Consider the following 13098-nt stretch of genomic DNA (forward strand, 5'->3'; position numbering starts at 1 on the left):
TAAGAAAGCTACAGAGACCTGCCACCTGCACTTGGTGGCAGCTCATCCCCGTTTGATATTGAGATACCCAGTGATGGCGTCAGCACTGCAGTCTGGGTTGTGGGCATCTCTCTACAGTATGTTTGGCATGTGCTTTTGGGATTTCATCATGAGTTGCCACAATTTTAGAGAAAAAGACCCAGTGAGTCTACTTTTTCAAAACATGAACTCAGCACCCTGACTCGCCGGTTCACTTCTGTTCCTTGTCAGTGGCAGCCCCTGTGTTGTTGAGCGCTCCCTGGGCGCCAGCACCTACCTAGGCATTTCGCTTGAGTTATCGGTTGATTCCCCACAGCCACACTGTGAGGCGGGTGTGCGCATCACCCCCGTTTCACAGAGGAAGACATGCCTCCCTTCACACTCAGGTTAACATCCCTTCTCTTCACTGTGCCCCATCAGACCCTGTACAACAGGCCCACCTGTCTTTCCAGCCTCCTCTCCTACTCTCTCCCCTTGGCTGCCTGCACTCAGCTCCTAAAACCCTCTGGCCTCTGTGCTCCACCCCCAGCAGGGCCTTTCCACGCTGCTCTTCCTTCTGCTGCATTGGCTCGAACTCCATCTCAGCCCAAATGTCACTAAGAATTCTTCCTGTCCTCCCTGTCCAGCTGGATCTACCTTATTTGCCTCTGTCTCAATCCCTGAGAGCACAAATTGCAGTCTGCAATCACTAGTTGTGCTTGGCCGTCTCCCCTCCTGAACTGTAATCTCCGTGAGGGCAGCACCCACGCCTAGCACACTGCCTCACACGTGGAGGAGACTAGAAATGATTTGAATGAACTACCCTACGATGTGGATGATGTTCTCACATTTACAGAAGAGAAAACAGATCCAAAAGGATGACTGTAACTTGCCCAGAGTCACATAGGGGACACGTGGCAGAACAGTCATAATTGCCACCACGGAGAGTGAGCCTCAGTGAAGACCTTAGTATAGGCTCTTTGGGGACTTTCTGTACATATTTTTGTAGAATTGCTGCATTCACTGTTTTGTAACTTTTGGATACCTGACAGTAACTCATTAGCATCCTTTGGTTCATCAAATATTCATCTGCCACACTGTTTTTTATGTACTCAGCTTTCCATTGTATCTATTTTTAGTGGCAATTTAGTGTATCTTCCTGTTCTCCCTCACTGCATCCTGGAGGGAGCATGGCCTTCAGAATCCAGTAAGCCGGGGCTTGGATCCTGGCACCACCGGCTTCCAGCCTTGAGGCCTTGTGCAGGTCCATTGCCTTTACGCAGCTTGGTTTTCTTCTGCTAACACTGGGGTAACGAGGCCTTGTTGTGCTGCCTCACCCAGATCCCTGTATCTGTCAGTCCCATTCTTCCTCCTGCCCTGATTGTGGGGCTGTAATTGGCTATTTTGTGGTCATTATGACTGATAAGAGCCTCAGCAAGAACCAGGTTCAGAGTCTGGTTTTGCCCTCTTGGACACATGACTTCATCACTCTGAGCCTCAGTTTTCCCATCTCTCAAATGGGACAATAACAGCCTCTATCTTCCTCACAGGGCTGTCAGGAGACACAGATGTGTGTGGTGCCCAGATAATGCCTGGCCTGAAGCAGGAGGAAACACTCTGTCTGTGTGGGGGTTCTCATGTCACTTTTCCCTCTTTCTTAGGTCTTGAACATGGAGAGGAATCAACTGACGTATCTCCCACGTTCCATTGGGAACCTGATCCAGCTCCAGACCCTCAGTGTGAAAGGTAGGGGCCAGGAAGCCCTGTCCGTGTGACCCTCAGCCAGCTCTGGGCTGACCTAGTCAGCACCCACAGGGTGCTTCCTCTGGGAACCATTGTACATGAGGGCAGCCAGCCCCCAGGTGTCATTGCGAACTGTCTGACTTCCTGTTTGGTCAGTCTGTCTCCATGGTTACCAGAGACAGGGTATCTGGAGGGCGCGGAGCCAGGGCCTTGCAGGGAGGAGGGCAGATGGTGTTGACAACAAGGCCCCCAAGACAGCTATTTGAGTTTGTAACAATGGGCACTGGTAAGAGCACTGAACTGACTGGGGAGCCAGAGGGATTCAAGAGCCGCAGTAATGATGCTGAGCAGCACTTTCTTCCACATTCAGGGATGCGGGAAGCCTCATGACAAGTCCGTGAGGTAGGGAGAGGGCGGAGGTGTTATCCCCAGTTTACAGATGAGGAAAGTGAGGCTAGGAAGCCCCCAGTGTGATACTGACAGAGCCAAGATTCTGGTTTGCACCTCCCCGTGCCCCCCAGCTTTCATTTCTTTGTGTCGTCCTTAAGCACTTTCTGCACAGAATGCCCCAGTTTACCCATAGGTAACGTACAGATAATGATAGAAATAATAGCACCCCTTCCCCTGATCCCTTACTATGTGATAGGCACCTCGTATGCATGATCTCATTGAATCAACATTCCTATGAGGCCAAATAGTATTATCATCCCCATTTTACAGATGAGACTACTGTGGCCCAGGGAGGTCGAGTCAATTTTTCAAAGTCACTCAGCTAGTAGGTGGTGGAATGAGAACTTGAACCCAGGTCTCTGAAACTCCACTGTCGTGTTCTTCCTCACGAGCCTCGGGTTCCAGGAGCTGGCAAGTGCCCCAGGCTCCGAATGAGGCCCCCACCTCCCCCTGAGTCCTGGCAGCTGTCAGACAGGAGGCTGGTGAAGGGGCTTTGGGGTGCTGAGCTGTGCCGTTGGGATCTCTCCAGACAACAAGCTGAAGGAGCTTCCAGACACCTCGGGGGAGCTTCGGAGCCTGCGTACTCTGGACATCAGTGAAAACGAGATTCAGAGGTTGCCACAGATGCTGGCGCATGTTCGAACCCTGGAGGTAAGTGGGGAGCCACTCTCGCCACACAGTTCAGCCCCTAACAGATACTAACATAAGGCAACTCGCTCAGGGAAGGTGGGCTCTTACCGTCATGATGCCAAGATGGCTCACATTTATCTGGTGCTTACTAAGTCTAGGTGCTTCACCTGCATGAGTTCCCTGAATCTGCACAAAAATCCTTTGAGGCAAATACTGTTGCACTCTTTGCAGATGAAGAAACTGAGGCATGGACAGTTTAAGGACCTCACCCAAAGGCCACACAGGTAGTGATAGCAGAGATGGGCTTGAAAATCAGGCAGACTGGATCCAGGGCCTGTGCTCAGCTCTGTGCAGCTCGGCCTCTGGAAAGGGGGCTCATCCATTCGCAATGACACCCAGTCTGGCCAAGCATCCCGGAGTCCTCTGATGATGTGTCGTCAGTGAGTTACGGCTCCAGCCAGACTGCTGGGCCTCGGCGTCTGTGTTGGGAGTGGGTAGGTGAGGGTGGAGACAGCGAAGCAAGGTGGCTGACCCCAGTGGCTGGTCCCTCCTGCCATTGCGGCCAGCATAAGAAAGGACAGGATGGTCGACTCCTCTCCCTGGGCAGGCCGGAGAGACAGGCCCACACATAATTAAGCTCCTTAACGTCCAATAGAACATTCCGGGTAATAGAAATGGTCAGTGACTATGCTGCCCAATATGGTAGCCAGTAACCACATGTGGCTATCAAGCACTTGAAATGTGGCTAGGATGGCCAACGAGCTACATATTTAATTCTATTGAATTTTAATTAACATATTTAAATCGGCACACCTGCTTGGTGGCTACCATATTGGGCAGCACAGCTCAGAGCCATGTTCCTCATTCTAAAGCTATTCTGAGACAGCTAGTAAAACCTCTGAGAGTGATTCCTTTGTATCAGTTCTTTAAAAAAATCTTTTGAGTTTCTTGGTGGCAGCTTGGACAAACCTTTTTTCAGGAGGAGACAATAGCAGCAGCCGTGCTTGGTTGAGGCCAGGGTCTCCTGCACATCTCACGTTACCCGTCAGTCAGCCTCCCAGGTCCCTGGTGTTGTGCCTGTTTAGGTCCAGGGGCTGCGGCCTGGGGAAGTCAGGTGACCTGTTCAGGGTTCACAGCAGATGTGCTCTGTAACCTATGCCATCCCGTGTAGTAACCGCTGGCCACCTGGGGTTACTGAGCACTTGAAATGTGGCTGGTGCAACTGAGGAACTAAGCTTTAAATTCTCTTTGATTTTAATCAATTAAAATTTTAACTTGAATTGTCCATAGAACCAGGTGGTACAACCTCAACATCTGTGCTCTTCAACCACCGTGCTTTACTGTCAGTGACTAGTAGTAACCCCTGTGGGCTTAATTTCCTTTGGATTCCCACCCCACCCCAGAATGGGGTTTTCTGCTTTGGGGCTCCCCACCCCTAGGCGGTCAGTTCCTCTGCTCCAGAGCAGGCTCCCACATCAATACGTGTTCACTCGTCACCCATCGGGTGCAAGGGCCTGCTGGCCGGGGCTGCAGAAATACATCTGAGGCGGCTTCCCAGGCCTTGTCCCTGCTCCAGGACTCCCCTGCCCTGAGGCCAGTCTGTCTGCTCCAAGCAGAGAAACTGTCAGTTCCCAAAAGGAGCCTGAGATCGTTCCTGCCAGCACTCAGTGCGGTTAGAGGGCCCGAGGGAAGTGAGATGTTGCCAGGAAGAGGCCTTGCTGTTTTGTTTTGTTTTGTTTTAACAGAGGTGCTGGCAGTTGAACCCAGGACTGGTGCATGCTAAGCATGTGCTCTGCCACTGAGCTATATACCCCCACCCACTGAGGGCTTGGTTTCTGAAACACCAATACCACAGGTGTGGACAGCTGAGAGGCATTTGCATGAACCTAGGTTCCTGCTTCCTGGGTCATAAACCTGTAAGCATATGCAGGTGTGCTTGGATAAATGTTTCTTAAAAAAAAAGACATACTGTATATTGTTTTTTTTTAATTCCAGTAATTAACATTTCACGTAGAAAGTATCCCCAGAATCTACCCTTTAGAGGAAACTACTTTGAGTCTGATATATATTCCTCATTTTTTTCTATAAATATGAGAGTATGTGAGAATATATATATATTTTTTTTAACAAAAATGGAATCTTATTCTATGTTGTCCTTCAGCTTCCTTTTCTTCTGCTCATTCATGTATTTATTCAAAAACATGGATCGACTGCTTGCTGCATGCTAGTCCCTGTTCTAAGTGCTGGGAGCACAGCAGGGGCAGGACAGGGCAGCTTCCCCTGCTAGGCAGAGGCGACAGTGAACACCCGGGTTAATAACTAAACCAGGAGGGTTTTGATTGTGCTGAGCAGTGAAATGAACAACATGTAAAGAGAGGACCCCTTGTGTCTGCAGACTCTGAGCCTCGATGCGGCATCAATGGTTTACCCTCCGCCAGAGGTGTGCAGCGCCGGCACCAAGGCCATCCAGCAGTTCCTCTGCAAAGGTAAAGCCAGGCAGCCCGCTGCTTTCGCTCAGTGAGCACCGAACGTGGCCCCTGCGACTGCCCTGTGCCTGCCAGGACGGGGACAGCGAGACCGAGGAGGCCACAGTCCCTGCTCAGAGCTCTCCATATCTGAAAGGAGAAACAGGCAAAGCAGGTTTTCACCCGAGGAAGTGTGGTTACTGATTGTGGTTACGAAAGCATAGAATGGGGCATCTATTTAGGCTGGGACCTCAGGGAAGATTTGTCTGAGAAAGTGGCTCAGCTGAAACCTGAAGGAAGATTAGAAAAGAAAGAAGGATATTCCTGGCAAAAGGAGGTCCTTGTTGAAGGGCCTGGAGGGATGGTGGAGGGGACGCCAAGGGGCTGGTGCCAAGAGGCACTGGACGAGGCTGGAGGGGGCGCCTGGCCTGGTGTCACGCAGGAGAGGGGTTTGGTCAGATTTGCTTTCTGCAAAGAATTCCAGCTGCAGTAAGGAGGAGGGGTTGGAAGAAGCAAGGGTAGTGGACCAGTTAAGAGGTCATTGAACCAACCTGGATTCCTTCTCATAAGGGCGTGTTCACCTTGAAACATTCATCAAGCTGTCCGTGAAGATTTTGTGCTCTTTTCTGTGTGTGTTATACTCCAGTTAAAAAAGAAAAAGAAGCCACACATGCGTCACACAACGGTTAATCAGGCCACACATCTACCAAATTAGTTTTTGAGCAACAGGTGATTATAATGTGTACCCTGGCCCATGGTCGAGCTAGACCAAGCCCTTTATTTAAAATGATTTTTAAATTATGCAATACTAGGTATACAAAAGACAAGGAATAAAGCAGTGAATGTATACCTACTACATAGCTTAAGAAATAATTCTTCAGTTCATTTAAACTGTGTAGGAGATATGCGTATGTATGTAAAATCTTTGCGTTAGCTCTTTTAAAAACATAAAAGAAAAAACCCGCAAAAGATGTCATATTATGTGATCCTCTGCCCTGCTTCTGTCACTCAAGAATAGGTCTTGGGCTTTTCCCATCCCAGGACGTGTGGGTTCACCTTGTAAACTCCTGCAGAGTATTCCACGTGGCAGAGCCCCATCGCTGACGCAGCCATCCCCTGTTGCGAACGCAGGTTATTTCCAGTTTCCCCTGGGAGGAACGTTCTCAGCCACACCTCTCTGGTGCAGTGGGAGTACCCCTGCAGGCCAGGCACAATGGGGCTGGTAGGGGGAAGGGAAAAGCACTCCGTGTTGTCTCTGGAGAGGTTCCATCAGCTTACATTCCGTGAGGGGTGTCTGAGAGGACTCTTCCCCACAACCTGGCTAACACTTGGTATGGCCCTTAAAAGTGTTCTCATCTAAAGTGTAAACAGGAGAGCCCATTATTGGGGGGAGGGTAGAGCCCAGTGGTAGAGCCCGTGCCTAGCACGCACAAGGTCCTGGGTTCAATCCCCAGTACCTCCATTAAAAAAAAAAATAGACCTAATTACCTCCCCACACCCCTAAAATAGAGAGCCTGTTATTATTTTAATGTATTTTCCTTGATTATTTGAATATTTTTTCATGTCTACTGCCCATTTTTAGTATTTCTTGCATATTGCCTATTAAATCCTTTGAGGGGGGAGATAACTACATTAAAATCTAAACTTCTCTTTTTGAGGGGGAGGTAATTAGGTTTATTTACTTAATGGAGGTACTGGGGTTGAACCCAGGACCTCATGCACGCTAAGTGTGTGCTCTACCACTGAGCTATACCCTCCCCCCTCATAAAAATCTAAACTTCTTTATTACCTCAAAAATATACATCATCAAAGTGAAAAACACGAGTTACCACCTGGAAGAATATAGTTGCAACATGTATTATAGACCCAAGGTTATGAACTACCGTGTGTAAAGAGTACCCACAAATCAGCAAGAATAAGGCAAAATGGGAAAAGGGTATGAATCCTTTCAGGTGCTACAGGAGGGAACGACACAGGCCATAGAAGGCAAGCATCCTGCCCAGGGTCCCACACACAGGGAATTATGGGCGAAGCTGGCTGTTGGACCCAGGCCTCTCAACTAATCTCAGGCTTTTACCATCACCTCATTATCACTTGGATGGTAAAGGGGCAGGTGGGGGTGGGGCTTTTATTCACTCAGCTGATGCTTATTGAGCGCTTGCCCTATTTCAGGCCCAGGCACTAGGACTGTGAGCCACACGGGAGGGCCCAGCCTCCAGCGGAGGGGAGCAGTGGATGGAGGCGGGGGTGGGACCAGATGCTGGGGCGGCAGGAAGGGGTAAAGGCGGCAGAAGCTGACTGCTCTGAGTACTGAGATTGTCTCCTCCCTCCTGGTCAGCTTGTGTCCGTTTCTTGCAGCATCAGGGCTGGAATACTACCCCCCTTCTCAGTACCTGCTGCCAGTCCTGGAGCAAGATGGGGCGGAGAACTCCCGGGACAGCCCCGATGGGCCCACGGACAGATTCTCCAGGGAGGAGGTAGAGTGGCAGGTAAGCGCACTTGCCTACTGGCACATGGAGTTGGGGACTGTGGGCACAGCGGGGACATTCAGAGCGTCAGAACTGGATTCCTCCATCAAACTAGAATTCACCTCCCTTCAAACCTCCCTTCATGTGCTTAGATGCTTTCACAAGGCCTACTCAGTGGCCTCACCCCACCAGCTCACCGAACATCAACTGCACTGTGTTCCTGTCTGTCCCCCAACCCCTCGGAGCCTTTGAGGACGTGGTTCCCTCTGTCTGGAATTCTCCCCATGCATCGTCTCCCGATAACTCAGTCTCATCCTTCAGTTCCCAGTTTAAATGTCAGGTCCTCTGAGAAACCTCCCCGATAGAGCAGCCCAGGCCAGGCCTCCCATTTCTGTTCTCAGAGCACCCTGTGCACTTCCCTGGGAGCCCTTATCGCAGCTCGAAATGACATGAAGCATCACATGGGGAAGGATCTGCTTGCCGGATGGAGCTTCAGGGAGTGGGGATCATGTCTGTGCTGTTCCTTGCTGACTCTCAGGTCCTTCTTGCCTCGGGGCCAGTTACTCTGCAGGACGCCTGTCCTGCTCTCTTTCTAGTAAAGAAGTCAGGGAGGCACACATGTCAGCACCTGGGGGTGACCTGGCTTAGGTCAGGGACGGAGGAAGAAGCTCTTGCCACAGTAGCCAGGGTGCGCCTGATAGTGGAGCCGGACAGAAGCTGCCTCCAGCCGGCCCTCCCCGCCCGTCTGCTCCCGCTCTGGAGGCCCCACAGCTGCAGCAAGTTTGGCTTTGTATCTTCCAATTATTTTTTAATCAATCTCTGGTTCCCTGATACCACCCTTCCCTGCATTCCAGGGCTGCTCTGAATGCTTTTGTAGTTTTATATTTCCTCGGACAGCTCAATGAGAATTTGAGAAGGAAGAGATTACTATCCAGGAAAATTGTGTGAAGTTATAGTCTCAAAGTATTTGCCACATATGTTTCTGGTGAAGGATTAGCAGACTGAACATACAAAAGAACTCTTTCAAATCAATATGAAGCCGAAAACCATCCTAAGAGGAAAAATAGACCAAAGATATATCAATAGATCCTTTACAGAATAAAACAGTATAAATGATCAATTAACATTCACTTCACTAGCAATTAGGAACAGGTAAATTAAAACAATGAAATGCCGTTTTCCTCCTTAGATTGGCACAGACTTCACTTTGACAGTATCTATTGGCCTGAGTGTAGGGTAAACAGTGGCCCCATAAATTGCTCTTGGGAATGGAAATCAGTATCCCGACTGTGGAAGATGACAATATATGTCAGAAATTTAAATGGGCACAGCCCATGATCCAGAAATTCCGCTTCTCAGCACATACCCCAGAGAAACACTTACACAAAGAGACATTTACAAGAATGTTCACTGCAGCCTTATTTGTAGTCATGAAACATTGGCAGCCCCCTAAACGTGGGAAGAGGCTGAACCAACTTGTCATATCCATACCATGAGGTAGGTCTGTTCAGACTTGGGTCACAAGGCAGATGGATAAGTGAGAAGGACAGCTTGCAGAAGGCAATGAATATAAGATATTTCCATTTTTATGTTTAGAGAGAAGGTTCAAATATATAAGGAAACAGATCAGTAATTGCCAGTGACTAGAGGAGGGAGGAGGGTTATGACCGAGGGGCACAAGGGAATTTAGGGGATTATGGGGCTGTTCTGTATCTTGATGGTAGTGGTGGTTGCATGACTGTGTGCATAAAACTGTACATTAAAAAGTGAATTTTACAATATGTAAATTATACCTTCATTAAAAAAAGTTTATATACTGCACACACATATGAATATATATATATTTCTCCAGAGGCATAAATTATATGTAAGTAGATACATGAACTTGGGTCTAATGATTATATTTACATGGGGGCACAGGGTGGGGTGGGTCAGTAGGGAACCAGGATTAAGCCTGAGAGTGGTCAGTGGGTACTTTAGTCTTATATGTGCCATGCTTAGTTTTTTACAAGGAGGATATATTCAGATATTTGTATAACTAAAGATTAACTTAAAAATTTTTACTCCTACCTCAGCATAGGAAAAAAACCTTACTTCCTTATAGGATGCTGCTTTTACAGCTCAGACAGCCTGATCCTGGTCTCAGAGCCAGACAACTAAATAGAAGGGTGCCTGTGTGTGTCGATGTCTTCAACTCCAAAAGTAATTCATGCTCCCTGTTGTAAATCTAACCCATATAGAAATATGTAAAGTGAATGTCACCCCCCACACCCTGCAGCCCCACCCCCAGGAGGTAATCATCATGAACTGATTAATGAATCTGCTTCCTGACTTTTGTCTCTATGACCATAAGGCTCAGAATTGAGTTTTGTTTGTGTTGTTTTTAAAAGCGTAGACTCGTGCTGCACACAGAGTGAGAGGTGGCTGACAGCCTTCTCTGTAGTTGCACCCACATTCGCCCCCAAGTTTGATAGCTGTGTAATAATTCATTGTATGGATGCACCGTGACTTACTGAAGTAATCACATGTTCATGGGCAGATGAGTTATTTCCAGTGTTTTCACCCCTGAACAGTTCTGCGGGAACTTGTGCACACAGCTCTGTACATTGTGTTTTGGTGACTAGAGCTGGGTGCTGCAGGTGCATTGTGCAGACATACAAGGCAATCAGATACCCATTTCTCAGTCTTCCTTTCGGAGCACCATACCTTCTCAGTGCTGCGTCACTAGAACTATTTTGAAGACCTTCCTATAGTGTGCCAAGCCCAGTGGTTCTCAACCCTGGTGTCCATCGGAACCATCCCCCTCTTCCCACCCATCCCAGCTCCCTGATGCGGTGCTCCAGGATGAACCTGTGCATCTGAGTGGTGTCAGGTGCCCTGGAGATTCTAGGCCGTTGCCAGTGAGAGCCACTGCTGCCCACCTCTTTTTTTTTCTTGTTTTTTAAGTTTAAAAAAATATTCAATTTATTTAGTATTATATTATTTATTTTATTTTGGCAGCAGGAGGAGGTATTTAGGTTTATTTTTAGAGGAGGTACTAGGGACTGAACCCAGGACCTCACGCATGCTAAGCATGTGCTCTACCACTTGAACTATACCTTCCTCCCTGCTACCCACCTCTCTTGATCACTATCTTTTTTTCTCCCCCAGAATAGGTTCTCAGACTATGAGAAGAGGAAGGTAAGAAAATGCCTTTTGTCTTGTCACTTTTCTTCTCATTAATCATCTCCACTATTATAAAAGATTTGAGGAAACAAGTTCTTCCCACCTCTGAATCAGAGGGTAAAGTAATGCCTTCCCCTTACTTCCATCATCTCACCACATCCTCACACAGCCTCAGTGGGTGGTAGGGTATCTCCATTTGACAGATGAGAAGGCTGAGGCTCAGAGAGGTTGAGCCCAACCCCAGGCTCTAAACCACTGGTCTCTGCCATTTTGTTAGTTGGGCCCAGCAGGGGTGTTGCTCAGTGTTCAGACCTTCAGCCTGCACTATTCGGAGTTGAGGGGTGGGTTCACCCTGCTATCATGTCCTAGCAGTCACAGGGATCTACATTCTTGCAGGAACAGAAGATGCTGGAGAAACTCGAGTTTGAAAGGCGCTTAGAGCTCGGGCAGCGAGAGCATGCCCAGCTCCTGCAGCAGAGCAACAGTCAGAAGGACGAGATCCTTCAGACGGTCAAGGAGGTTCGTGAGCAGCTCAGTGGGGTCAGGCCTGTCTGCTCCCTCTGCCGGGAGCCTCCTGACTTGGGCTGAGGTCCCTCTGATGTGGGAAGGCTCTCCCACCCTCCAAGACAGTGAGGGTGGGGATGCTACAGGTCACCTAGTCCAGGCTCCTTGCAAGCTGTAAACGTCCTGAAGCCTAGCGAGGGGATGGCCTGGTCCAGGGTCACACAGAAAGGGCTGGCAGGACAGACAGGAAACCCAGTCTCCTTGTCCCGGGCCGGGGCCCCTCCCTGCCCTATGGCGTCTAAGGAGGTCCCAGCCGACTCGGACCTCTGCCCTCCCTGCCACAGGAGCAGTCCCGGCTGGAGCAGGGCCTGAGCGAGCGCCAGCGCTACCTGGACGCAGAGCGCCAGCGGTTGCAGGAGCAGCTGAAGCAGACGGAGCAGAATATCTCCAACCGGATCCAGAAACTCCTGCAGGAGAATCAGAGGTCAGGCTCCCGTCCACCCAGCCCCCAAACCCAGAGACCTTCCCCCATGTGGTACCCTTTGAGGAGCCCAAGATGGGGCTCCCTTTCTCCCTCACAGTCTCTGACCCTGCCCGAGGCTTCCGTCGTCAGAATCCATTCTTGGTGCTGCAGTTCATACCAACTTAAACAGGGTCTACTGATCTGGGTATGGCCAGGTTTGTTTCTTGTCTTGGGGCGGCTACTAATTGGACCTTTGCCTCCCAAGTTTCCCATCTGTAAAATGAGTAAGTTTAACAAGTCAAGATAGCATACTGCTCCAATATTTTGGGTTCCAAGTCACCTATCACACTGAGGTCAGCCATTCGCCCTGTAGTGAGATTTGCCTGAACAGATCCTGTCCAAGGCAGGAGCTGCTGGGAGCAGGTCTGGATGGAGCGTGGGAGAAAGCGGGTCAGATAGAGATCTCAAGAAGCCTGAGAAAGTTTAGTTTGGGGTCCCTTGGGGAAAGATTCCAGAAACAGGCTTCTGCCACACCCCTTTGTTGCCAGTCTTCTTTCCACCATCCTCCAAGTCTGTCTCCTCCCTCGTCCCGCAGTTACGCAGAGCCCGAGGGGCTGGCCAGCCTGCCATGCGCGGTTCTCACCACCGAGGCGCCCATGAAAGCTGCCGTCTCTTGGGTGTTACGTGCCAAGCACTTGATGTCTGTTTTCTCATTCACTCTTTACTAACGCTCCATGAAGTTTTTAAAAAATTATTATTCCCACTTCACAGACAAGGAGCTGGGGTTTGAAGTGGTTAAGGAATTGGCCTGAGACACAGAACCCCTAAGTGATCAGTTCCTAAGCCCCCTGAGTGGTTCTGTTGGAAACGGACCCACTGGTGACTGCAGGCCTGTCATGGTTTCCTCCACAGGCAGAAGAAAAGTTCTGAGATTCTGAAGTCACTGGAAAATGAAAGGTAAGTGTTTTTTGCTCCAGCTGTTTCTCAGCACTGCGGTCCTTCCTGGGGGTTTGCGGCTCTAGGGAGAGAGGGACTTGTGATTCTCAAGGATTATGCTGGAAAGGTTTTATAAAACTGTAAGGAGGTTCACCTCCTTAGGGAGTATTGAATTAAAAAGAATCGCTGCCTTCAAGTTTGTTAAAATACATAGACACTCTTGAGAAATATCCAGAGATGTGAATAATTATGTATAATGTCCAACCATATTTCTAGT

The 13098-nt window shown here is 49.2% G+C and overlaps 1 protein-coding gene across 3 annotated transcripts in view; it reads left to right on the top strand.

Moving 5' to 3' along the window:
* Nucleotides 1-13098, top strand: part of LRSAM1 (leucine rich repeat and sterile alpha motif containing 1) — a 36025-nt gene that overhangs the window by 5671 nt on the left and 17256 nt on the right. For all 3 annotated transcript variants that reach the window (XM_010984316.3, XM_031450499.2, XM_064490537.1), the window contains 8 exons: nt 1659-1743; nt 2720-2841; nt 5216-5306; nt 7644-7774; nt 10904-10933; nt 11315-11437; nt 11767-11906; nt 12798-12842. In XM_010984316.3, coding sequence (XP_010982618.1) covers nt 1659-1743; nt 2720-2841; nt 5216-5306; nt 7644-7774; nt 10904-10933; nt 11315-11437; nt 11767-11906; nt 12798-12842 — 767 coding nt within the window. The remainder of the gene's footprint in view (nt 1-1658; nt 1744-2719; nt 2842-5215; nt 5307-7643; nt 7775-10903; nt 10934-11314; nt 11438-11766; nt 11907-12797; nt 12843-13098) is intronic.

The sequence above is a fragment of the Camelus dromedarius genome, chromosome 10 (genome assembly GCF_036321535.1).
Source record: "Camelus dromedarius isolate mCamDro1 chromosome 10, mCamDro1.pat, whole genome shotgun sequence".
Taxonomy (NCBI): Eukaryota; Metazoa; Chordata; class Mammalia; order Artiodactyla; family Camelidae; genus Camelus; species Camelus dromedarius.